The 24,902-nt window shown below is 41.3% G+C and overlaps 1 protein-coding gene across 2 annotated transcripts in view; it reads right to left on the bottom strand.

Moving 5' to 3' along the window:
• Positions 1 to 24,902, bottom strand: part of KIAA1549L (KIAA1549 like) — a 207,629-nt gene that overhangs the window by 77,860 nt on the left and 104,867 nt on the right. Inside the window, exons 2-8 of one of the 2 annotated variants that reach the window (XM_073347699.1) lie at positions 23,125 to 23,451; positions 19,591 to 20,175; positions 17,254 to 17,366; positions 14,302 to 14,521; positions 11,932 to 12,065; positions 5,032 to 5,194; positions 539 to 598 (exon numbers count right to left, since the gene is read on the bottom strand). In XM_073347699.1, the coding sequence (XP_073203800.1) occupies positions 539 to 598; positions 5,032 to 5,194; positions 11,932 to 12,065; positions 14,302 to 14,521; positions 17,254 to 17,366; positions 19,591 to 20,175; positions 23,125 to 23,451 (1,602 nt within the window). Of the gene's footprint in view, positions 1 to 538; positions 599 to 5,031; positions 5,195 to 11,931; positions 12,066 to 14,301; positions 14,522 to 17,253; positions 17,367 to 19,590; positions 23,452 to 24,902 lie in introns of both variants that reach the window. The other variant, XM_073347698.1, reaches the window with a different exon arrangement.

A 24,902-nucleotide genomic window follows, 5' to 3' on the forward strand; every position in this document is an offset into this window, starting at 1 on the left:
ATATTGTGAAATTTAGTTTTCTATTGGATCAAAGATGCCAAAAAAACTTTACTGGCCCACCTATGACTTCTAAGCGTAAAAAGGATTCTCAGTAGGAGTGTGATATAGTGAATATGATTACACTGTAAATACAGTATTGTGAAGATCATTAGCATTCTCTGCTGATGTACTAAAGTTATATAAAGTTCAGATTCAGAAACTCTTGGATCCAGAGACAGCAAGTGAGTCATCACAAACTTTGTTACATTCTACAATATTCATTTTTTTTCTGGGCTTGAGTCAAACCTCTTTGAATTTTAGATTTAAATCCAAGACCTACATAAAAACCAGAAATCCTGAGACAAGTACTAGACACAGGAGACTGCCACCACTGAAGCTGGAAAAAATCACAACTGTGCCTGCCCGGGAGTAGCTATAAATAGGTGAGTAGTCCTGCTATATGCAATGGGACGTGTTCAGTATGACTACTGTTCATTTTCGTGTGAAGTCACTCACTGGTATGCTTGCAGGACTGAGTTCTAACAATAGAAAAAAGTACCTGTAATCACCCAGTAGTCTCTAGTAGTTTCTGAGACATCAAGGTTTGGATACTCCAAAGCTTAAAAAAAAATTAAAAATTATTTCATCATATTCCAACATCCAACACATTATACATCTCAAAAAATATAAAATTAACCAAGCACTAGGAAATAAGGCTAAAGTGTGGCTTTGCCACAAGCCCCACGTATGGGGCAAAACATTAGTGTGCTGTCCAGGAGCAGACCTGGAGACACAACAGAACTCCAAGGGTCACCATCTATTTCCCAATTTGTCCCTTGCTTTGTGGGAGTGGGGCAGCGGTCAAAAGTACACTGGGCCAAGTCCATTCCTAGCACAACATACATGCCCTGGTGCAGCTATGCCAGCTGGCATATTGGGAGGGGATGGAGACAAGGCACCTTCCATTCCAGAGATACCATCCTTGCTCAGACTTTTAGGGACATTTATGAAAAAATTAGGGACGAATTAGGGAGGCTGCTTGGAGCAGCAGCAAATGCCAAAGGTGTGAAGCCAAATATACAAAGGTGGCCTGGGGTACTGCCTTGAACGCTTGTGGTGCATTTTAGATGCACTTCTGTGCATGGTAGAGTAATAACAGCGGTAAGCTGAAGTAACATTTAGTAACATCAACTTCTGTGACCAGGAGTGACCATGATATTGGCCATATACTCACTCCTTTGCAAGCACTTCTGACACCATTTTGCATGGTTTTTTGTTTGTTTGTTTGTTTTTTGGAGTTTTTGGCTGATTTTGTCCCTGGGTTGGGGCGCTGATAAAAGGCAAGCTGTGGCAAGTTTAAATGGGTTGGGGCACAGGATTCACTGCCCAAGCCACAGGCTGCATGTTGTGCTCTAACTACCCTTTGTGGACCTGCTGTCATGCTCTAGATACCTACAGTGTGTTAACATAGTCCAGCAGGTCCATATGATTATGGAAAATTAGGGTGGGCTGGCACCTCTGCCATTCTCTACTTCCTCCTGCTCACAAATGCAGAGGCTCTACATAGGCTGCTCTTCCTATATGGGGAGCCTGTGTAAGGGAGTAAGGGGACATTTAGTGCCTCCTTATTCCCCTGTGCAGCTTTACAAGCCAGGGCATAATTTGGTACTAAATAAATAATAAAATACACCAGAGTCTGATTCTACTAGCCCTACTCAAATACACATTGAATAGAGCCCCACACATCACGTAGTCCTATTGAAACCAATGATTTCAGTAGGACTGCTCATGGAGTAAGGTACTATTTAATGTAAGGCTAGCAGAAGCTTATCCTAAATAAACAATATATAAAAATAATGTATTTAATATATGTATCAAATATATCTGTTTGTGTGTGAATTATAGATGAAACAAACAAAACTGACCCTATTTCACATTGCCAAACTATATGGCATCAAACATTCAGTGTATGAGGTTAATATGCCACCATTCATAGTATTATATATGCTGAAATTTACTAGATGGCTGTGAGAAACTCATGTTTTACATTTTGACCCACTTGCACTTTTACATCTCAAAAGTGCTTTATAATGTGGAATTCACGAGCAATTAATTCACAATCTAGATCTGCAGCTTTTTCATTAAAAAGGAAAATGTGGAAAGGATTTAATCTATGGCATACAGCAGCTTTAGAATTTACTGTAATTTACTGTAGAAGTTACTGTAGAATTTTAGAAAACAAAATAAAGTGATTTGAAATATTAAACTTTGCAAAGCATCTGACTATACACAGTAATTACTTTTTATAAGGAATTGTATCACTGCTTACTTTAACTGTCGCCTTCTTCTTTGTACGGCTGATGTAAACGTAGAGCAACAACTATAATTTTACATTCAGATGGTTGAGCCAGATAATCGCGTCAGGAGTAGTGGAGTGTATCGCTCTAATGCCTCCTTCCTATTTATGAATCAGGCATTGAGTCGTTATATGTTCCATGGTCTGTTCTGGGTGATCAGATTCGCACACTGGAGAGTTCTTAATTTGTCATTTGTGCAGCAAGTATCCACATCTGCCATGATTTGTGCAGATGCTGTTCAGGGTTCCTTGACCTGTGCATGTATATGATAACTCCTGAAGGCCCTGAAGGAACCACTACAGCCTTCTGGGAAATAATGAGTTCTCACAAAGATAGGAATAGTTACCTGGTAGACTGATACCATTAGGGTGTCAAGTTAATGAGCACAAAACAATTTCCTCAGTAAATATTTACAGAACAGTCAGTATCAGGCTGAGGCTATATATTTTGCACGCATAGCAGGTTCATCAGTCAGCTGCATACCTGCTGTGGGGTGAATTTAACCAAGACCTGCAACTACTCTTTGAAGCCACTACATGGCGTGCTACAGTAGCACGAGCTAAGGACTTTATCATGCCTACTAGGCACAGACCTGTGCTGGGGGCAGTGAGGAACTGCATTACCCCATGGGGAGCTCTGGCAGGGATTCTGCCTCAGTGAGAGAATGCCTTTCAGAAGTCCCTTGCAATGAGGAGCATGCCTGCTGCTATACCACCTTTGTGGAAGGCAGCATACTCCTCTCTCTTGCACACCAATCCTGCTGCGGAGGCTGGTTTGAAGAGAGGGCCAGGGCCTTCGTCCCAACCCCTCTGGGAGCTCTCTGTGCACCAGGAGTAGCCCTGAATCTGCAGCAAGCATGTGGAGTTGTGTCAGCCATGCAAAGAAAAAAGGCTCCTTGTGCATGACTCCCCTTTCACCTGCATAAATTTCATAATCTGGAACTGATAAACATGTTGAGCAGGCCGATGCTGTGAAATTGTCCCAAGATAGAACTGTCTCAGGCAGTCAGAGATGCAGTACAGTTAGTGATGCAAAACTGTACAGTTTCAACCACAGTAATTCAGTTCCCTGCACGGCAATTGGTTGTGCTGGGCTAATTTGCACAATCACAATACGGTTATTTCTCAATGGTAATCCACTATGTGAATCCCTGTACTCTGATTTCAGAGTAGCAGCTGTGTTAGTCGGGTTAGGCTGCTTCTCCTGGCCTACTCGCATTGGTGAGTGAGCAGTTACTCATGCAAATGACTTCAGGGGGATTATTTGGAAGAGTAACTCATCATCAGTGTGAGAAAGGGGGTCAAAATATGGCTCTATATGGTTATTTCTCAAGAAGGAAGAAAGGACCAAAAAGGTGATTTAACATTTCCCTGACTTCTCAAGTGTGACAACACTGTTTCATTAGGCCAGAAAATGTATTACAGTTTCTAAGGATTTTATTTTAAGATACAAACTCCAATAATTCAGAGGTAGGAGCAAAAAGCTGTACTTTGCCCTACTCTGTTAGGGCTAGTTATTGCAACACATATGGAATGGAAAATAACACACTGAGAATCCCATGAAATAAATAGGTCTGATAGGCTGGGTCGAAGACAGTGTTTGAGCCTTATCATTGAATTTCTTGGCTACTGTAGGCTTACGCCAGATCTTTATTGTTCTTCCAACACAGTCTTTAATATTTGAGAAGTGTATCATGAAGACTTATGCATAATAAGATCAACTGGAACCTGCCCTCTTTTAACTCAAGACCATTATTACATATTAATGTCCCCCCATTGTGTCTTTGTCTCCATTTACACTGATCTTTTCCTGTGAATAGCAAACTCGTAATTATACTGAGCCTAATTTCATAGGCTGAATTTAAATGATCAAGCAAAAATCCCCATAGCCACCAATATTCTTGTGTCTTCACTCATTTTATGGAAATCAGAATATTACATGGGTCAAAGAAAATACATTCTGTGCGTACTGCCCTGAGGCATGATTTTCATCAATTCACAGCATCCTTGCCTCCTCATAATACAGGGAAATAAGAGGCTGCATAGTATGAAATGAATACTTCATCCTGAAATATTTAAACCTTGTTTGTGATTTAAAGAAATGTCTTGCAAAGTTAGCATAAGACACTCAGAAATTGCACCAAGAGTTGTTTCAAATAGGTTTTCAAACACAGTTCCTCTGCTCTTCACTTCAAGGCCTTCACCCGTTCACCACTCTATTGGTTTCAAAAGCACCTGGATCTGTTGACATTCAGAGCACTACAAAGTCCATCTATTTCAACAGGCATTTGGACTCTAATTCTGCTCCTGCTAAAGTTAATGTCAAAACTCCCATTGATATAATGGTGCAAAATCAGGCCATTGCTGAGGGCTGATGCTTGTGGGGTAGAGAGAGAGCGAGGGATGTCTTGTTATGTTTTCTTGATTCAGTGCTGGCTTTATACTTGTGTGAGATCTGCTGCTGTTTTGTCACTGGGAGACGGGTGTGGGGAGGAAGAAGTTTTATGCATTCTTAAATATTGACCAGGGTTCCTAGAGGCTGGGATAGGTGTCTATTTAACAAGTTAAACTGAAATAAATAAATAAATAACTAAATAAATAAATAAAATAAAACGCCTTTTAAATTTCCATTTGTTACACTTCAAAGTACCTCAAGCAGGATCAGCAAATCAGAACACTATAATGTAAGAGCTTACATTCTGCAATGGTCAGTGGCGGGTAGGTAAGGTAGAATCCCACCAGCTCAGCTGAAAGCTGATTAAGAAGGTAGCTGGAGGTGGTGCCATTTAGGGCTGTACTTTGATTGCTCACCACATAAAACAAAGTGACCGCTTGGGAGACATTTGACGTGTTCAAAATCTGAAACAAAACAAAAGTAAGGAAATGGTGGGAGGCTACATTTCAACTCGTTAGTTCACACATTTTATATAGTCAGTCCGAATAACAAATCAGAGAAATGTTGACTGTGATCATCACTTTCTGTAAGAAGGATGTGCTCTCTTTAGCACATGTAGCTGCATTACCAAACAGAGACAGGTGGAACACGAGTGGCCCTAAGTGAGGACCAGAAATTCTATTCCTGATTTTCAATGGAAAAATGGCAAAAATACAAGGAGGGTGAGACTGATTATTTGATAGATAAAATATTAAAAAGGCTTTACTCAGGGAAAGCGGTGTCACGTCCCCATCCCCTCCATGAGATCCTCAAGGGGCATCAGTCCCTTCTCTATCATCCTACTGAGGTGGCACAAATCTCCTCCTCTCTCGTCCACCTTCATGGGAAAAAGGTCCTCCCCTTTCTTTCTGATCTTACTGCTCTGTTGAATGGCTGTCTGCTCCCTTCCTCACACCCATCTCTGAGCCTGCCTCTATCCATACCGTGACTGGCATCTACTAAGGAGTCCAGGAAGGGAAAAGGGGTGCTGAGAGAAGCTCCGTTGTAACTCCCATCTCCTCCTATATTGCCACACATACCAGACACAAACTAGGAGCTTATTGAGGTATAAAAGAAAAAAATGTTAACTTTACTGTTTTTATGTAGGTTTTGCTTTATGCTTATTCATATAAATCATCATTTAATTTAACTGCCTCTTTTTAGGGTTATAGAGTAACAGCCGTGTTAGTCTGTATTCGCAAAAAGAAAAGGAGTACTTGTGGCACCTTAGAGACTAACCAATTTATTTGAGCATAAGCTTTCGTGAGCTACAGCTCACTTCATCGGATGCATTCCGTGGAAAGTGTAGAAGGTCTTTTCATACACACAAAGCATGAAAAAATGGGTGTTTACCACTACAAAAGGTTTTCTCTCCCCCCACCCCACTCTCCTGCTGGTAATAGCTTATCTAAAGTGATCACTCTCCTTACAATGTGTATGATAATCAAGTTGGGCCATTTCCAGCACAAATCCAGGTTTTCTCCCCCCCGCCCCCAACACACACACACAGAAACCCACTCTCCTGTTGGTAATAGCTTATCTAAAGTGATCACTCTCCTTACAATGTGTATGATAATCAAGGTGGGCCATGTGGGCCATTTCCAGCACAAATCCAGGGTTTAACAAGAATGTCTGGGGCGGGGGTAGGAAAAAACAAGGGGAAATAGGTTACCTTGCATAATGACTTAGCCACTCCCAGTCTCTATTCAAGCCTAAGTTAATTGTATCCAATTTGCAAATGAATTCCAATTCAACAGTCTCTCGCTGGCATCTGGTTTTGAAGTTTTTTTGTTGTAATATCGCAACTTTCATGTCTGTAATCGCGTGACCAGAGAGATTGAAGTATTCTCCGACTGGTTTATGAATGTTATAATTCTTGACATCTCATTTGTGTCCATTTATTCTTTTACGTAGAGACTGTCCAGTTTGACCAATGTACATGGCAGAGGGGCATTGCTGGCACATGATGGCATATATCACATTGGTGGATGTGCAGGTGAACGAGCCTCTGATAGTGTGGCTGATGTTATTAGGCCCTGTGATGGTGTCCCCTGAATAGATATGTGGGCACAGTTGGCAACGGGCTTTGTTGCAAGGATAGGTTCCTGGGTTAGTGGTTCTGTTGTGTGGTATGTGGTTGCTGGTGAGTATTTGCTTCAGGTTGGGGGGCTGTCTGTAGGCAAGGACTGGCCTGTCTCCCAAGATTTGTGAGAGTGTTGGGTCATCCTTCAGGATAGGTTGTAGATCCTTAATAATGCTGTCAAGGTTCCTCCCCCACTCTGAACTCTAGGGTACAGATGTGGGGACCTGCATGAAAAACCTCCTAAGCTTATCTTTACCAGCTTAGGTCAAAACTTCCCCAAGGTACAAAATATTCCACCCGTTGTCCTTGGACTGGCCGCTACCACCACCAAACTAATACTGGTTACTGGGGAAGAGCTGTTTGGATGTGTCCTTCCCCCCAAATACTTCCCACAACCTTGCACCCCACTTCCTGGACAAGGTTTGGTAAAAAGCCTCACCAATTTGCCTAGGTGACTACAGACCCAGACCCTTGGATCTTAAGAACAATGAACAATCCTCCCAACACTTGCACCCCCCCTTTTCTGGGAAATGTTGGATAAAAAGCCTCACCAATTTGCATAGGTGACCACAGACCCAAACCCTTGGATCTGAGGACAATGAAAAAGCATTCAGTTTTTTACAAGAAGACTTTTAATAAAAAATAGAAGTAAATAGAAATAAAGAAATCCCCCCTGTAAAATCAGGATGGTAGATATCTTACAGGGTAATTAGATTCAAAAACATAGAGAACCCCTCCAGGCAAAACCTTAAGTTACAAAAAAGATACACAGACAGAAATAGTTATTCTATTCAGCACAATTCTTTTCACAGCCATTTAAAGAAATCATAATCTAACACATACCTAGCTAGATTACTTACTAAAAGTTCTAAGACTCCATTCCTGGTCTATCCCCGGCAAAGACCCAGCATACAGACAGACACAGACCCTTTGTTTCTCTCCCTCCTCCCAGCTTTTGAAAGTATCTTGTCTCCTCATTGGTCATTTTGGTCAGGTGCCAGCGAGGTTACCTTTAGCTTCTTAACCCTTTACAGGTGAGAGGAGCTTTCCCCTGGCCAGGAGGGATTTCAAAGGGGTTTACCCTTCCCTTTATATTTATGACAAATGCATTGGAGGGGTTTTAGTTGGGGGCTGAAGGTGACGGCTAGTGGCTTTCTGTTATTTTCTTTGTTAGGCCTGTCCTGTAGTAGGTGACTTCTGGGAACTCTTCTGGCTCTATCAATCTGTTTCTTCACTTCCGCAGGTGGGTATTGTAGTTGTAAGAATGCTTGATAGAGATCTTGTAGGTGTTTGTCTCTGTCTGAGGGGTTGGAGCAAATGCGGTTGTATCGCAGAGCTTGGCTGTAGACGATGGATCGTGTGGTGTGGTCAGGGTGAAAGCTGGAGGCATGTAGGTAGGAATAGCGGTCAGTGGGTTTCCGGTATAGGGTGGTGTTTATGTGACCATCGTTTATTAGCACTGTAGTGTCCAGGAAGTGGATCTCTTGTGTGGACTGGACCAGGCTGATCATCACCATCCTGGCCACTATGGATGTAGATCTCTTGTGTGGACTGGACCAGGCTGATCATCACCATCCTGGCCACTATGGATGTAGAAGCCCTCTACACCAACATTCCACACAAAGATGGACTACAAGCCATCAAGAACACTATCCCCGATAATGTCACGGCTAACCTGGTGGCTGAACTTTGTGACTTTCTCCTTACCCATAACTATTTTACATTTGGGGACAATGTATACCTTCAGATCAGTGGCACTGCTATGGGTACCCGCATGGCCCCACAGTATGCCAACATTTGTATGGCTGACTTAGAACAACGCCTCCTCAGCTCTCGTCCCCTAACGCCCCTCCTCTACTTGCGCTATATTGATGACATCTTCATCATCTGGACCCATGGAAAAGAAGCCCTTGAGGAATTCCACCATGATTTCAACAATTTCCATCCCACCATCAACCTCAGCCTGGTCCAGTCCACACAAGAGATCCACTTCCTGGACACTACAGTGCTAATAAACGATGGTCACATAAACACCACCCTATACCGGAAACCCACTGACCGCTATTCCTACCTACATGCCTCCAGCTTTCACCCTGACCACACCACACGATCCATCGTCTACAGCCAAGCTCTGCGATACAACCGCATTTGCTCCAACCCCTCAGACAGAGACAAACACCTACAAGATCTCTATCAAGCATTCTTACAACTACAATACCCACCTGCGGAAGTGAAGAAACAGATTGATAGAGCCAGAAGAGTTCCCAGAAGTCACCTACTACAGGACAGGCCTAACAAAGAAAATAACTGAAAGCCACTAGCCGTCACCTTCAGCCCCCAACTAAAACCCCTCCAATGCATTATTAAGGATCTACAACCTATCCTGAAGGATGACCCAACACTCTCACAAATCTTGGGAGACAGGCCAGTCCTTGCCTACAGACAGCCCCCTAACCTGAAGCAAATACTCACCAGCAACCACATACCACACAACAGAACCACTAACCCAGGAACCTATCCTTGCAACAAAGCCCGTTGCCAACTGTGCTCACATATCTATTCAGAGGACACCATCACGGGCCTAATAACATCAGCCACACTATCAGAGGCTCGTTCACCTGCACATCCACCAATGTGATATATGCCATCATGTGCCAGCAATGCCCCTCTGCCATGTACATTGGTCAAACTGGACAGTCTCTACGTAAAAGAATAAATGGACACAAATGAGATGTCAAGAATTATAACATTCATAAACCAGTCGGAGAACACTTCAATCTCTCTGGTCACGCGATTACAGACATGAAAGTTGCGATATTACAACAAAAAAACTTCAAAACCAGATGCCAGCGAGAGACTGTTGAATTGGAATTCATTTGCAAATTGGATACAATTAACTTAGGCTTGAATAGAGACTGGGAATGGCTAAGTCATTATGCAAGGTAACCTATTTCCCCTTGTTTTTTCCTTACCCCCCCCAGATATTCTTGTTAAACCCTGGATTTGTGCTGGAAATGGCCCACATGGCCCACCTTGATTATCATACACATTGTAAGGAGAGTGATCACTTTAGATAAGCTATTACCAACAGGAGAGTGGGTTTCTGTGTGTGTGTGTTGGGGGCGGGGGGGAGAAAACCTGGATTTGTGCTGGAAATGGCCCAACTTGATTATCATACACATTGTAAGGAGAGTGATCACTTTAGATAAGCTATTACCAGCAGGAGAGTGGGGTGGGGGGAGAGAAAACCTTTTGTAGTGGTAAACACCCATTTTTTCATGCTTTGTGTGTATAAAAAGACCTTCTATACTTTCCACAGTATGCATCCGATGAAGTGAGCTGTAGCTCACGAAAGCTTATGCTCAAATAAATTGGTTAGTCTCTAAGGTGCCACAAGTACTCCTTTTCTTTTTAGGGTTATAGTCAACACACAATATATGTCACTGTATAGTCACTCAATAGAATTCTCTGCTCTGATCATCACTGGTGATTCTACAGGATATCAAACACACACAGGACTGTAATCAATAAACCCAACATTTAATGTATTTGTCACTAACACAGGCTTTATAAGGATATGAGTACACTGCAACATAAGCCTGAGCTTGAGCTCAGCTTAAGGCTAACTCCCCCTTGCATCTACATTGCAATTGCTCAGACCCGAAGGCTGGAGGGTCTGAGCTCGAGTTAAGCCAGGACCCAGAGTCCAAGCCCTATTTTTTGGCAGCATAGATGCAGCCCTGCTTGACTCAGGTCCCAGGAGTCAGTCAGAAGTATCCCACAGTTCCTTGGGACAATTTCCATAGTCCTTTCTATCCCAACAATCTGCAATCCACTCTATTGAAAACAGAAGCCAGCCCCTACCACCCGCCTCATGCGAATGGCAGAGTTAACCCATTCTTCTCTGATCACCAATCTGCAAGCACACTATCAGAGAGCCTCCTGGGTTTGCAATGGAAAGTGAACCTATCAAGCCTTTTGTAAAGCGAACTGCTTCCGGGTCACAGGAGCACAGCCAGATTTTGGTGAATCTCTGGTGCAAGGCCAGTAAAACTGTGGAAAAGCAAAAGCACCAGGAATGACCACGTGTACCAGCAGACAGATAAAAAGCTGGCAGCTCTGCAGATTCTCCAGACAGGTTATCATTGTAGGGAGCATATTAAGAGGCTGAAGAGTGAATACCAGAAGACCAGGGACAAGAACTGCACTTTGGGCAACCTGCCAATTACATGCTCATTTTATGATTACTTTGACTAGGTCTGGGGCTCTGCGCCCAGCATGGAACCATCCATGTTTCATGAGGACCTGGTGAGCTGGGATGGTGCCCTGCTGGCCCCTGAAATCAGCATGGGAACTGATAGGAGCCCAGTACCAGGCTCCCAGTCAAGAGCATGAAGTGACTCTTTTAATAGAACTAATCACAGAGGAGTAACTACATGAGTAACTTTAGGCATGTGAGGACTCTCCTCTCCCATAAATCTTTGTACAATCTTTGCAGAATCAAGCCCATGGTGCACAGGACAGATTTACAAACATGGAGCACATAGGACACAAAGAAAGGCGATTCATTCCCTTGGTTCTGATCCTGCAAACACTTGCACATCTTTAACTTTACACACATGAATAGACCCACGGGTTCTTAGTAAGAGTGCTAGATATGACATGTTCTACACCTCAAAGTTCAGTAAACATATAAAGAAAAGTATCTTACACTTGATTATCAGAAGGAGTTTTGTTGGAGCTGACTTGTAATAAATATAAATAGTATTAGAATGATGACTCTACTTAAACCTGAAACTCAGTAAATTTTCAGTTCAGAAAAGTGACATGAATAATGGTTATTCAAATAATAAAACAGCTTTTCGTGCAACTGTGCTTCATTATCTTTTTTCAAAAATGTTGCATCCATAAGATCTTAGCAAAATGTAAACAGCATAACTTAATATGAAAATATAAAAACATTTCCAAAGGAACTATCAAGTTTATTATGATGACATTAACATAATGTCTATACGCTCTCTTAACAGCAGGGAATAATCATATGTGATTTAAAGATTGGCTAACGAGGTTGAATTTTACCTGAACTGTTAAGTTGTTGCTAGTGTTTAAGACCTTTCTTTCAGCATCCTCGAATGCTTTTTGTAACCGTTGCTCCATGGTCTGAACAAACTTGCATGACTGTATGTTGTCTGTTTGACCAACAAACTGCAGCTCTAGAACAGGAACAGTATGTATGTGTTTTAGTGAAAATATATTCCTAGTCTGCATAACTCTTATAATGAGTCACACCAAAATGATCGATTTAAGAAATTAAACAAGTGATAGTAATATCATGCGAGGGTTGCATATGTTTTTAAGTAGCATTATAAACAGTTCATCATTAAGATAGAATACAAGAATTAAAATCTGTGATTACAAGCATAAATAAAAGTGATATATATGATTGTATGTTCTCGTTCAAAGGCTAAGGGACAAACGAAAAGCATTTTAAAACATGAATGATATCTTTACAATCTTTAAGTCATGGATTCCTCATAGGAAAGAAAAAATCATCATACAGATTCTCATTCTTTTTTCTCTGGATAATAGCATATGCAACAAGATATTTGTAATATTTTTATATATTTATGAAATCTCTTCCCCTCCCCAAGCCCAGTCAGTGAAATTCAAAATGTGTCCTTACAGGCTGACCTGCTAGTGCAACACTTCACCTAGTATATGGGGAATCAGTCTGGAGACACAAGGTAAGTATGGACCAATTCCCCCACATTCTCCTGTTACTCTGCACTGAGCACTGCAGTAGTATTACAGAGAGGGTAAAATGATAAAACCAGGTTTAGGATGTTTGGAATCCAAGACCCCAGTTGGTCCAGCCAGACCTTATATGCATATATGGGGCTCTTGGCATCATAGGAAATACATAATATGCTTCAGAATACATTTCACTCATTTAGTTCAGGGTCTGACGATTTCAAAAATGTAAATGTATTGGGCCCAATTCATCCCAGGTGTAACTCCACTGTTTTCACTGTTCTCATGTTTAAAGAGACAGCATGGACAATGGGTACTCCTGGAGGAATTCTGTGCCACTGCGCAATGCAGAATTTTGCAGAAATTAATGTGTGCATGCAGAATTTCCTTTCCCCCATGGAAATGGGCTGCAGTGCTGCTAGCCGCCACTAGGGGCCACTGGACCCAGCCCAGCCCAGCTTGCACATAGAAGACACTGCTGGGGGGAGGGGGAGGGAGATAGAGGGTTCCTGGCAGCTGCAGTTCCCAGCATGCCCTGAGGGAAGGAAAGGGCGGCTTGCAGGAAACTCTATGCAAGCCTGGGACCGAGCATCAGTCTGTTTCTCCCTCTGTATCCCTGGGCTCTGGGAGGGAGGGGGATGGGTGAATGGGCAAGGGGCCCTGCAGCTGGGCTCTGGGGAAGAGAGTGTTCGGGTGCATTGGCTGGGAGCGTGGCACAGGTGGTCTCTGAGGGAGAGGGATTGTGGGTGTCTGGCCCTCTGACTGGGCTTGGGGAGGGGAAGAGGCAGGAAGAGGGCAGAGAAACAGGAACTGGGTTGTCATAGGGGTTTCTTTAACTCTCTACTCCTGGGGGAAAATGTGTGCGTGTCCGTATCGTTACAGACATACTTGCTGACAGGTATTTTGAAATAAATTACCAAAATAATTGAAACTGACGTGATTATGTAGTGTTATTTTGACAAATACAATTTGCAAAATTTTAAAATATTTTCTGCAGAATGCCCCCAGGAATAAATGGGACTGCACACATCAAACTGGGTACCAAATTTAGAGCACTGTTTTCTCTGAGGGGAACTGATTGCTGAACTGACAGTAAGTTGTGTACTAGGAAAAGAGCCTGAGACATAAGCCCTTGTCTCAGAGGCCTGCTATGAGGCAGGACCTGCTCACATCATATGGAAAGAACGGGGCTGATATTGCAGAAATACACATTCCTAAGAAATGTTAAGTTCAGAGTACTCATGCAAACACATCCCGATATTAAGGATGGTACAAAAACATTCCCCAAGGATAACAGAAACACACTGACCCCTCCTAAAAGATAAGGTCAGGATGACAGTACGTAACTTGTTTGTACTGGTATATAAAGATGTATCTCAGAGCGAGTGTCTTGGGCCAGCCTTGGAGGCAGTGGAAAGTCCCGCCACGGACTGAGCTGCATCCACTGTCATAGGCATACATGTCTTAGTATCCTCTTAGAGTGCCAGGTGCTATTACTGTGCTTCATCAACAATAATCCTCGCTGGGTGCCTTCGTACTTTAAAAGATCTTGTGATCATTGGGCGGTACACTCGAGGTCTGCTGTGCCAACGGTCTGCGCAGAACTGGGACAGCACACAGGGAGAACATACACATGCACCAAATATCTAACCATAAGTTGTGCAACTGTTACACCAGATATGTGATTTTGTTACTTGCCTGTTTTCAGCTGGAAGTGGTATGCAGGTAATGGATTCCATGGCAAGGCCAGTACAGCAACAGACTGAAGATTTGGCACATGCTGCTTTATGTCCGCTGTGGTGTTGCTAATACCATAAGCAATGAGCATTTCAGTAACAACAGCAGGTATAAAAACCAACCTCCCCTTCGTAACGTAGTAACCAACTGTCACATTGTTTGATTGTTCCAGAATTTCAACCTAAAACACACAGGGAAAATGTCTTTTTAATTTCCATTTTAACTACTATGCTATTGGATTTTTTCATTCTGAATGGGATTTCCTAGAGGTTTTGTATGCAATCTCCTTTAGGGCAGGAGGGAAGCAGGTGGTGCAATATACAGTAATTTTAATTTTGAATCTAAAATCTAAAGTTCCCATCCTGAAAACCCTGATACACAAGTAACTGCACACACAAACAGTTCCACTAAGTTCTCATGTGTGTGTCAATGTTTGCAGGCTCAGGACCAAAAGAGTATAAGGGTAAAATTCTTTACTGCCTGACCCCCCCTTAATTTCACTTGGGGCTCTGTTCTGTGTACTCAGAGCTCTCTCAACAGGCAAAGCTATCATTGTGATCACTAGAAGTTCTGGGCATAGATCAACTACAGAATGAGCACAACAGTGAGCCACAGCAAAGAACAGGAATAGAGAGAAAAATTTTGCCCCAAGAACATACAATTTCTTGGGTTGTTAGGCTCAAAACTTGTCCTTAGCACTACATCAAGTGGGGATCCTCCATTAAAGGGGAGAGGAACACAACCCAAAAGGAGAGGAGTAACAGTACAGCTGCTCTGCAGCCTGTATAGCCATCATGGGGTACAAGCTCACTACTGCCATCTTCCCCTGCTGACTTAGCATGAGAAAGGGAAAGGAGAAATTTGTAGAGTTATAGCTCAACAACAAAACTGGACTTTCCACAATTTATTCAAATAGGATGATTTTTGTCCTTCCTCCATCATTTTTATCAATGTTCCCTTTTTGTGTCTTTACTCACAGCCAATATGCCGTAAGCAGAGCTGTGCAAAGAACCTCTGTTTACAGCAATGGGAGCTCCGTCCCTCACTTTATACAGAATATGGCTCTAGCAATCTATTTCATTCTGGGCTTACATTCCAGATAACCCAGAATTTCATGTCATTTAGATGGAAAGTAAGGAACATGCCACTCATTTATTTTAGTAGAAATTGTTTACTCCCAACTGCAGGGTTTTTTTGTCACTGTAGAAGCGAATGTATCAGGTACTAGGCTTCCAAACTGGATGGATTGACAGCAGTGATCACCCATTTACTGGTCTTGCTGTTGCAGCTGATCCGTATTAAGCTGTGGAAGCACTTGGCTCACTACATGGCTATACTCATTCCTGGCTTTCAAGAGGAAGAACCTGCTGCTGTGAGTAGCCATCTCCCACAATGTGCCAAAGAGACAACTGCCTCTCTTCCCCCTTTTTACCTTTTAAAATAAAATGACAGCCATCATAAAAGTGACCCTAAAATTGTTAGAGCCCACATAGTGTTTGGGCCACCCCTGCCTTTCTTCCATGGGAAAGCTACAAAAAGCCCTGCACTTTCCTCCAAGACAGATTGCCACCTCTGTAATGCACCCAATTTCTGCAAATAAAATTCCCCACCTTGACTTGCCCACAAAGCAGTCCAATAAAGCTGCAGCCAATTTATAAAAAATAAATACTGGTAAGTCAGGGGCTTTCATAGAAAAGACAGTTTTATTTCTGGTTTAAAGAAGATTAATAGAAATGTTGTATCTTAAGAACAAGAAAAACCTGTCTGAAAATGACAAAGAAATACTGTATACGCTCGTATTTAAAGTTAGCCTGCTAAACGCAGCTACAGAGTTATACAACAAGCCGTTACATCAGACTTATAGAAAACAAGTTAAATAAATTCTAACCATAAAAAGGAGAAATACGTGCTAAAGTATAACTTTGTCCCTTGAAATGCTGAATTGCCATTTGGAGTTAATCATACCGGTGAAGTTCTCAGATGCTTGGAGAACTGTATTATTTAAAGACCAAAATAAATTCTCCAAAACATAACAGTTTGCCATTAACTGGACGCACAGTCAAAACAGTCTGTTGTTATTAAACAGTAATGATGTTATGAAAGTTTTTGGAGAAAAATGTTTCCTTCTCTATCTGTCACTGGCAATAAAATTTAAAAGCCTCAGAATGTGTAATTCTAATCCCCCGCCCTCCCTTTTTTTTTTTTTAAAGCTCCAAACACCAGTTTTCTGGTTTTTTGTTTTTGTGCGGGGACAGGCCTTGATGAGGTGAAAGAGAAGGGGAAAAAATTGGGTAAACTATGGGGTTAAATATGCTCACTACTGCATAGCCAAAATCAAGCCTGCCATGTGCCATGCATCTTGTCTCTCCCACATTTGGCAGAAAAGCCCTGAGATTTCTCACATCCAGCAGGGTTGCAGGAAGGGCCTGCTGGCCATCAAGGGCCATTGCAGCACCTGCTGAGCAACAAGTCAGACAGCCTCTACTTCACATCACACTGCTCCCTCTGCTAGAGCCAAGTGGATAAGGAACAGCTGGGAAGAGAAGGCGATTACTCCCTCAATCTTCCAGTAGTTAATACCATCCTTAGATTATCTAGAACCAGTTCATGGACTGAATTCCATTCAGTACACAATTCCATCAAAAGGTACCTGGCTCTGCGTATCACAAATGCAAACTACTCAGTTTTGTGGGTCTTGGAGGCCTTATTCCTTTTTGTTTGAATTGGGTCTAATGGAAATGAGATGAGATACAAGAGTTAGAAACTAGGATGCCCTTAATTCATATTATTAAAAACACACAAAACCCCCACAAAAACAACATCTTTCACAAACTACTAATATTCAGTACAAAAGTTCTTTTGGGGGGGCGGGGGGGAGACTTATTTTACTATATGCTAACTAAGCTTGCTTACTTGAGCATTGACATTTTGGTTGAAAGCTTGTCTCAGTGCCTGGGTCAGTCCTTTTGTCACATTCTCTTTTAAGGAACTGCTGATCAGCAGCCTTCTTGTGTTCAGGAACAGAACTGTTGAACAACACCAAGTTAAACATTAGTTTGAAACATCAATGTGCTGTTTGCTTGAGGGTTGGTTTATTTTTTCTTCTAATTTTGATCACAGTCATTCGAAACTCAAAGACTATCCATAAGAAGCTATGCTGTGCATCAGGTACACAGAAGTTCAGTACTGCAGGGGCTAGACACAACCTGATTTCTCAAGTCCTCAGTGTACAAGGCCTATCTGGGGGGGATCACGGACTAACAGTTGCAGTAATATTTTAAAACACTGAGTTACCAGCATGCTGCTGTTTTGAGGAGAGTACTCTATAACCAGACTATCTGAAGACAGACTGATGAAGCATTCTAACACAGCTGATGTGGCATTGCCTCACAGGGCTCATGGTACAGGAAGGTTCAGAGAGGACTGTGTGGAAGAATATGCACTGCACATTTTCATAAAGAGAACAAATTAATATTTTTACTTCTCAAAAGTGGAAACAAACAAATAAAAATGGCATTTCATATCCACTGTTACTTTCATTATAGAAATTGTCCGAACTTTTGTTTTTTGCTCTGGGGCAAAGACTGGGTCATTTACCCATGGCATCTTTGTAGCATAATTTGCAGACAGACTAAGGGCTAGTCTACACTAGAAGCACTACATCGATGCAGCTACTCCAATGCAGCTGCGCCACTTTAGCACATCTGGTGAAGATGCTGTATGCTGACGGGAGAGTATATGCATAGCTTTAGAGGGGAGATGGCATCGAAGGCTGATAACAGAGGACGTTCATTAGCATCCGCACTCCCTCCTAGAGAAGGTACATACAATGCCGCAAAAGCACATACACAATTGTATTTTAATACATTGTGTCCCAAAAGTATCAAACCTACTTCAATAAGGTTTAGCTTAATTCAATAAAATTTATCTAAATTCCATAAGATTGTTCAAGATATTACAGGATATTGTCATTCTGTCACAGCTGCTGCCCATGTCGTGTTAGTGCAGCAGATATTTAGGGGCCTCAGACATAGGAAAAAGGATATAATATATCCAAGAGAGGATCATTTCCAGATTTCACTCTCCCAAGCCCCTCTCATGCCTGTATAAATTGACATATCCTTTTATCTATACCTCCCCCTTCCTTTTGTAACTCTCAAAGCCAAGTATCTAATGTGGTGATACACTATGCCAGTGGTTCTCAATCAGGGGTACACAGAGGTCTTCCAGGGGTACATCAACTCATCTCTATATATTTGTCTAGTTTTACAACAGGCTACATAAAAAGCACTAGCAAAGTCAGGACAAACTAAAATTTCATACAATGACTTGTTTATACTGCTCTATATACTATACACTGAAATGTAAATATTTATATTCCAATCAATTTATTTTATAATTTTATGGAAAAAATTAGAATGTAAGCAATTTTTCAGTAATAGCGTGTGGTGAAACTTTTGTATTTTTATGTCTGAGTTGGTAAGCAAGTAGTTTTTAAGTGAGGTGAAACTTGGGGTACACAAGACAAATCAGACTCCTGAAAGGGGTACAGGAGTCTGGAAAAGTTGAGAACTACTGCACTACACCACCAGCATAAGTCTGGTAAAAAATTATTTCTAGAAACCCATTCAATTGACTGTTCTTAGGAGTGGCCTTACCTTAAGTTTAAGAAACCAAGATTAGAGCAATGACAAGTGGTGCTATTATCAAAATTTAGTATGTCAACATGTGACAATAAAATATTTTGAAAACGTATGATATGAAATGCTTTTTTGAGACACTGTTATGATATAAACATTGCTTTGAAATTCTTCTGTACATAGGAGTTTACAGAATGACATGCCATTCCATATCAGAACAAAAGTCTATCTAGTATATTAACCTGCTTCAATCTGTTACCTCTGCCTGTCACTGCAGAGGAAGGAACAAACTATCATAATGTGCTTGACCACCGTGCAGCTCATGCCCTGGAGCATGGGATTTGGTTACCTCCTTTGAGCATGTATACGGTAGAATGTAAAAGTATATATATAAATCTATTATCTATATTTACTAACCCCACCATAACCTATCTATTTGGCTTGTTAGTGTAGTCATCCCCATTGTATCTAATCCCCACATTAATCATTATAGCCCTTAAGTTATTTAGTAAACTAACCAGTATTTAAACAACTTTTCTATTTATGATGAACTATACTTCATACAAAACGGATGTATTTCTAATCAAACAAGCTGAATATAGATCCATACCTGATTTAACCATAAGGTTACTGGACAGCTGGCATTCCGGAGGGGGAACTGTTGTCACATTAGCAAAAGTTGCAATTGCAGTTGTAGGAGCAGCAGAATTGTTTTCCACTGGAGCAGTGGGGAGCCTAGTTGTTTTCGCTGATGCTGTAATAGATGTCAAAGCTGCTGTAATTGTCAGTGGATATGCAGTTGATGTTTTGGTGATTTCTGAGCTTGTAAATTTCTTGGTGTCAGGTACTGTGGTTTCTATCTGTCTTTGTGTGTGTGTTGTGGATGTCAGTGTGGAAGCTGTGACTGTGCTAACATTATTGGTTAGAAACATAACGGTGTGGGGGCGTGATGTAGGTGTGTGTCTTGGTGCAAACGGAAAGTTTGTATGTGTTTCTACTGTTGATGTCATTTTTGAGGCACTGTTATTTTTTGCTAGTGTTGATATCAATGTGCTTAATGCTGTCACAGACAGCAAGGATGCATTTTCACTGCCTAGAGAAAACAAGGATGAAGTTGGCGCAGATTTTCCTGTTACTGATTTTGCTTCTGAAGTTGCTACTGTAGGTATTGCACCTGCCGACACTGAAGGTAGCACTGTAATGACAGAATGGGTAAAGTTGGTTGTTGGCAAAAAAGCAGAGGTTATATGTGTTGGTGATGCATGGACAGAAGTTATGATGACTGACTGCAAAGCATTGGTGGTATGTGTTTGCGATGGGGTGCCATTGGTAGCTTCATTAGGTACAGCAACTGTAATTAGAATATCACCTGTACCATTTGCATGCCACCTTTCTGTACTAAACGTAGCTTGTTTTTGAATAACACTAGTCAAGTGACTCGGTGGCTCTGAAACAGAGCTGTTTGTGAAGTCTGTCAAATTTCCAGAAGACAAGTATTTTTCTGGAGTTAGAATAGATATCAGTGTTGAGCTTGAAGATTGTTTGGCTATTGGAAAGGAAGAAATTGTTGGTTGTGTACCACTGATAGAACTAATTTCATTATTAGCTGAGACAATCAAATTGTCAGTGAATTGAGAAGCCAGTGGTAGCTCAGATGGTGTTGTGTATAAGGCTTTTGTTGATGAAGAGATATTGTCACCATGGATTGTCTGAGATTTCAGAGTGCTATAAGCAGTACTTGTATCATCAGTTGCAAAATCCTTCACTGGAGGCAAATACAGATGGGCGGATACTTCAAAGTTTGCAGTGAAGTTAGTGTCCCTGAGAGTGAAGAATTCAGTAACATTTTGAGTTGTGTCAGTATCTTTTTTTGACTGGGCTGCAGGTAGTGCTGTAGTGGTAGCCTGGGGCGAATACTGAACACTAGACCTTTCCAGGGCAGATGAACGTATGTTAAATTGTGCGAAATTAGGAGACTTAATTTCAGTCCAAGGTGAAGTTGAAACATTTTGATTAGATTTTGCAGATGTAGACGTTTCTAAAGTTACAGAGATAGAAGCAGTTTGTTTGTTTGTAACATCATTTATTTGCTGTTGCAGACCTGAAATTGTTGAATATGGGGCGTGATACCCAGTTTCTAATGAAGAAGTGCTTGGAGAAACTTCCATTATTGGAATGTTGGTTGTTTCTTTTACTGACAGAACACTAACACCAGCTGAAGTAAGCATGGCTGTAGTAGTCCATTCAGAAGCTGAAGCACTGATTATAGGTATAGGTATCTTTGTGGTATCTAAGCTGCTTTCAGAGGCAGCATTTGAAATATTAGAAAAAGCTGACGCTGGGCTGTGTGGGGCTTCTGTTGCTGGAACAAATGATGGCAATGCATATAATTCTGAAGGCACAATAGTGGTCCATGGTTTTGTATCATCTGTGGTTGAAACTTCATCAGTGGTAAGATCAGGTTTATTTAAAGCTTGTAGAGCGGCATATTCTATATGTGGAGTGACAATGGTGAATGTTTCTGTATTTGTTTCTTCATTTTCTGTTAAGTCTACAGCTGGACTTTCTCCATTAATAGCTGAAAGCTGTGAAGTTGTAGAATTATGAATAGCAGGTGTATCTTTAATAGTGAGCACAGATTTTGAAAGGCCTGTATTGGGAGTGGGTAATGATACTGCAGATGTAGTAACAGGACTGATGACTTCTGTTTTCAAAATACTTTCAGGCAGCACTGTTCCTGTTGTGCGCTTGCTGGGTCGAGTTTCTGGAGAACGCTGAGATCCGTAAAAAAGGACATGGTTAGAATCTATGTTGGTGTATACTTTGGCTGTACTACCTGTTTCGAAAGACTGATGGGGTGCCTCTCTAGCTAAAGAGCCATCAGAAGGTTGCAAAGTATGTTCAAAATCACCTGGTAATACCACTGCATTGGCCTCAAAAACTGTATCAGTCACCTCTTTTCCAACAGCTTGACTGATTGACACTGCTGAGCGAAAGGACGAAATATTTATTAGAGGGAACACAGAAGTGTTCTCATAGGCTGGCGTTGAGTTTGTTGCATTGTTAGTACGTGCTATAGTATTAAAGGTATGATTTGTCACAGTTATTAAGGAAGATTCTTTATCGGTTGAATAAGGAGGTGGGTTTTTTCTGAAAAGAAAGTCTGATATACTTGTAGGTGCTGGCGGTGGAACTACTGCATTGCTGGTGCTTATTGCATCTGGAATAAATGTTCTTGGCACAGTAAAGGAAGACCTATTTTCTGTTGAATGGGAGAGTCCCACTGGATTATTAGAAGCTGGTGATAAAAATATTGCCTTGGTAGAACCCGACATGGCATTAGTTGATGTTGAAGACTGATGACTCATCACTTTTGGTAATGCAGCTATAGTGCCCACGGTATGAAAGAATGAAGTACTAACCATTGGAATCTCTGATTTACTATTAAAAGCTGGTGACGATGCATCTGGGCTGACGTCATTCTCTCTGTCAGTCACCACTGCCTGGAATGGCAGATTGGTGGGTACTGCTCCAGAAGAAGACACGTTATCTGTTGAGTGAGACAATGAAGTTCTTTCAGTAGGAAGCCATGACACAGTTTCAGAAGCTATTGGTAGGAAAGACTGAGAGGAAATTACTGACAGAGAAGTTGGAGAGTGTGCAGAAAGTAGGGAGGTACTTTCTGAGGGTGACACTCTTCCCATTGTCTTTGTGGAATGTATCATTGTTGATCCAAAGCCATTACGTGATGTGGTACCCGTGACCTCTTTGGGACCCCTTCTGGATAATGTGTGATTCAATGTACTGGAATTTACAGCAGTGACTGTGCTTGGTGGATTATCTCTGCTTGCACTAAAATGAGAGTCAGTTGAATCTATGTGGAAGGAACTTTCAGTATCTGTGGATAAAGGCACTTTGGTGGGTAGTACAGTCAACTTAGAAAAGATAATGGTATGAGGTGATTGTATTACCAATGAAGAAAATGATGGTGATGGAACAGTTGCAAGAATGTCTGATCCTGATGTGGTTTCTTTTGAAATGGAGGGTGTTTCTAATGATGTTAGCTGAGATGGTACAGCAGTACTTGAATGTGTCATTGATGGTTTTGTGGACAATGTGGCAAACATACTGATTTGAGGCAAACCTGATACAACAGCTGTTTCATTTACATCTTGAGAGGATGACCTCACTGGTGATTCAGCTGAAACCTCGGAAGGCTCCTGGGATGCACTATTTCCGCTGCCTTGGTAAAGAGTGGGCGAAAAATTAGTTTGATCCATAGTTCTGGCGCCAGTCAGTGTTGTTTTTATTTTCTGAAGCAAGTTTGCATTCTCCAATGTCTGTCTCATTGACATGTCAGCCACTGAGGAAGACTTAATTTCTGTGGAAGGCCATGTTGGTGAAAATATAGATCTCCAGTGAGCAGGAGACTCTGTAGAAGGGGCAACATTTATTTGGTGTTGTTTGGTACCTGTAAAAAATAATTAAAATGAATATTTTGCAACAAATGTGTTATCTTGATACACTACACCAGTGAATCTGAACAGAAAATGTTTAATCCTAGGTAAATGACTTATTTCTCTGTGTTGGAAGGACATAATGAATGAACCATCAGAGAAAGTTAAAAAATATGAACATGAGAAGTACAATGTGAGTAAAACATAACTCTCTAATTGTTTCATTATACAGAAAAATTAAAGATAACGCCCAGCTTTACTCACAGTGATAATACAAAATAATTACTAATATTGCTCATAAATTAGGATGGCTTAACTTAATAGGAAGATAAGTTGTTGCACCCGAGACAACTTCTGGTGTTATCATCTTCATACTGTGTCAAAATATTATATGCAATGTAGTTGTAACCGTGTTGGTCCCAGAATATTAGATACACAAGGTGGGTGAGATAATATCTTTTAATGGACTGGCTTCTGCTGGTGAGAGAGAAGCTCAAATGCTCATCTCTCTCACCAACAAAAGCTGGTCCAATAAAAGATATTACCTCAACCACCTTGCCGCTCAAAATATTAGGGATTAGAAGCAGCTATACAGAGGGAATGGATTCTGACAACCAAACATCACTGACTTAGCATACTGTACACTATGGGAATAGAGTCAAAATTGGTTGGGTTCCTCTATGAAGCATCTGTACGTGGTCATCTTGCCAGCTGTAATAACGTGTGTAATTATAGGCAGAAAGGCAAGAAAATATAACAGGAATGAAATTGATTAGGGGGGGATTAAAAACAAATGAGGAAATTAAACTCCTTATTTGATATGTGCAGATGTATAAAACATCTCCAGCACCAATTTATTTAGCATTCTACACCTTATTGTTCCTAAGCTTTGTTTTCTTAAAATGATTACACAGTACGCTTAAAAATCACAATTCAGAAAACCTTACATTCTTTTTATTTTAATTATGACTCAATCAAGATTAAAATTAACATTTTGTTGTTGTTTTTCATGAGATAATCAATCAACTAAAGCTTATCATTGTCCTCTTCCATTTCACTGTGAGCCAGATTGTGGCCCAGCCTATGTACCCAGTCCATAAGAGGAAGCAGACCCCTCCCCTGTAATGGGCGTGGGTAATTATACTACAGATGTAACAAAACTGATGCTTTCCCTGCACATACATACACATTGCTATGCGACTTCAACCAATGTTGGAGTAGATGCTACAGACCTCCTAATCCCCCTTGAAACCACTTATAAACTTGAAGTGATAGCTTGTAATTTTAACAGTTTTCAATACTTTGCACCACTCAGTCAAGTGGGTAGGAAGTAGGCAGGGCATTGGCTCAGCCTCCCAATAAGCCTGTCAGTGCAGCTGAGCCAGCCCGGGAAGAGGTAACCTACTACCAGTAGGGGCCAGTGCAGATCATGACTCCACTGGAATAAGCAAGGAACATGGAAGAT

The sequence above is a fragment of the Lepidochelys kempii genome, chromosome 6 (genome assembly GCF_965140265.1).
Source record: "Lepidochelys kempii isolate rLepKem1 chromosome 6, rLepKem1.hap2, whole genome shotgun sequence".
NCBI lineage: Eukaryota > Metazoa > Chordata > Testudines > Cheloniidae > Lepidochelys > Lepidochelys kempii.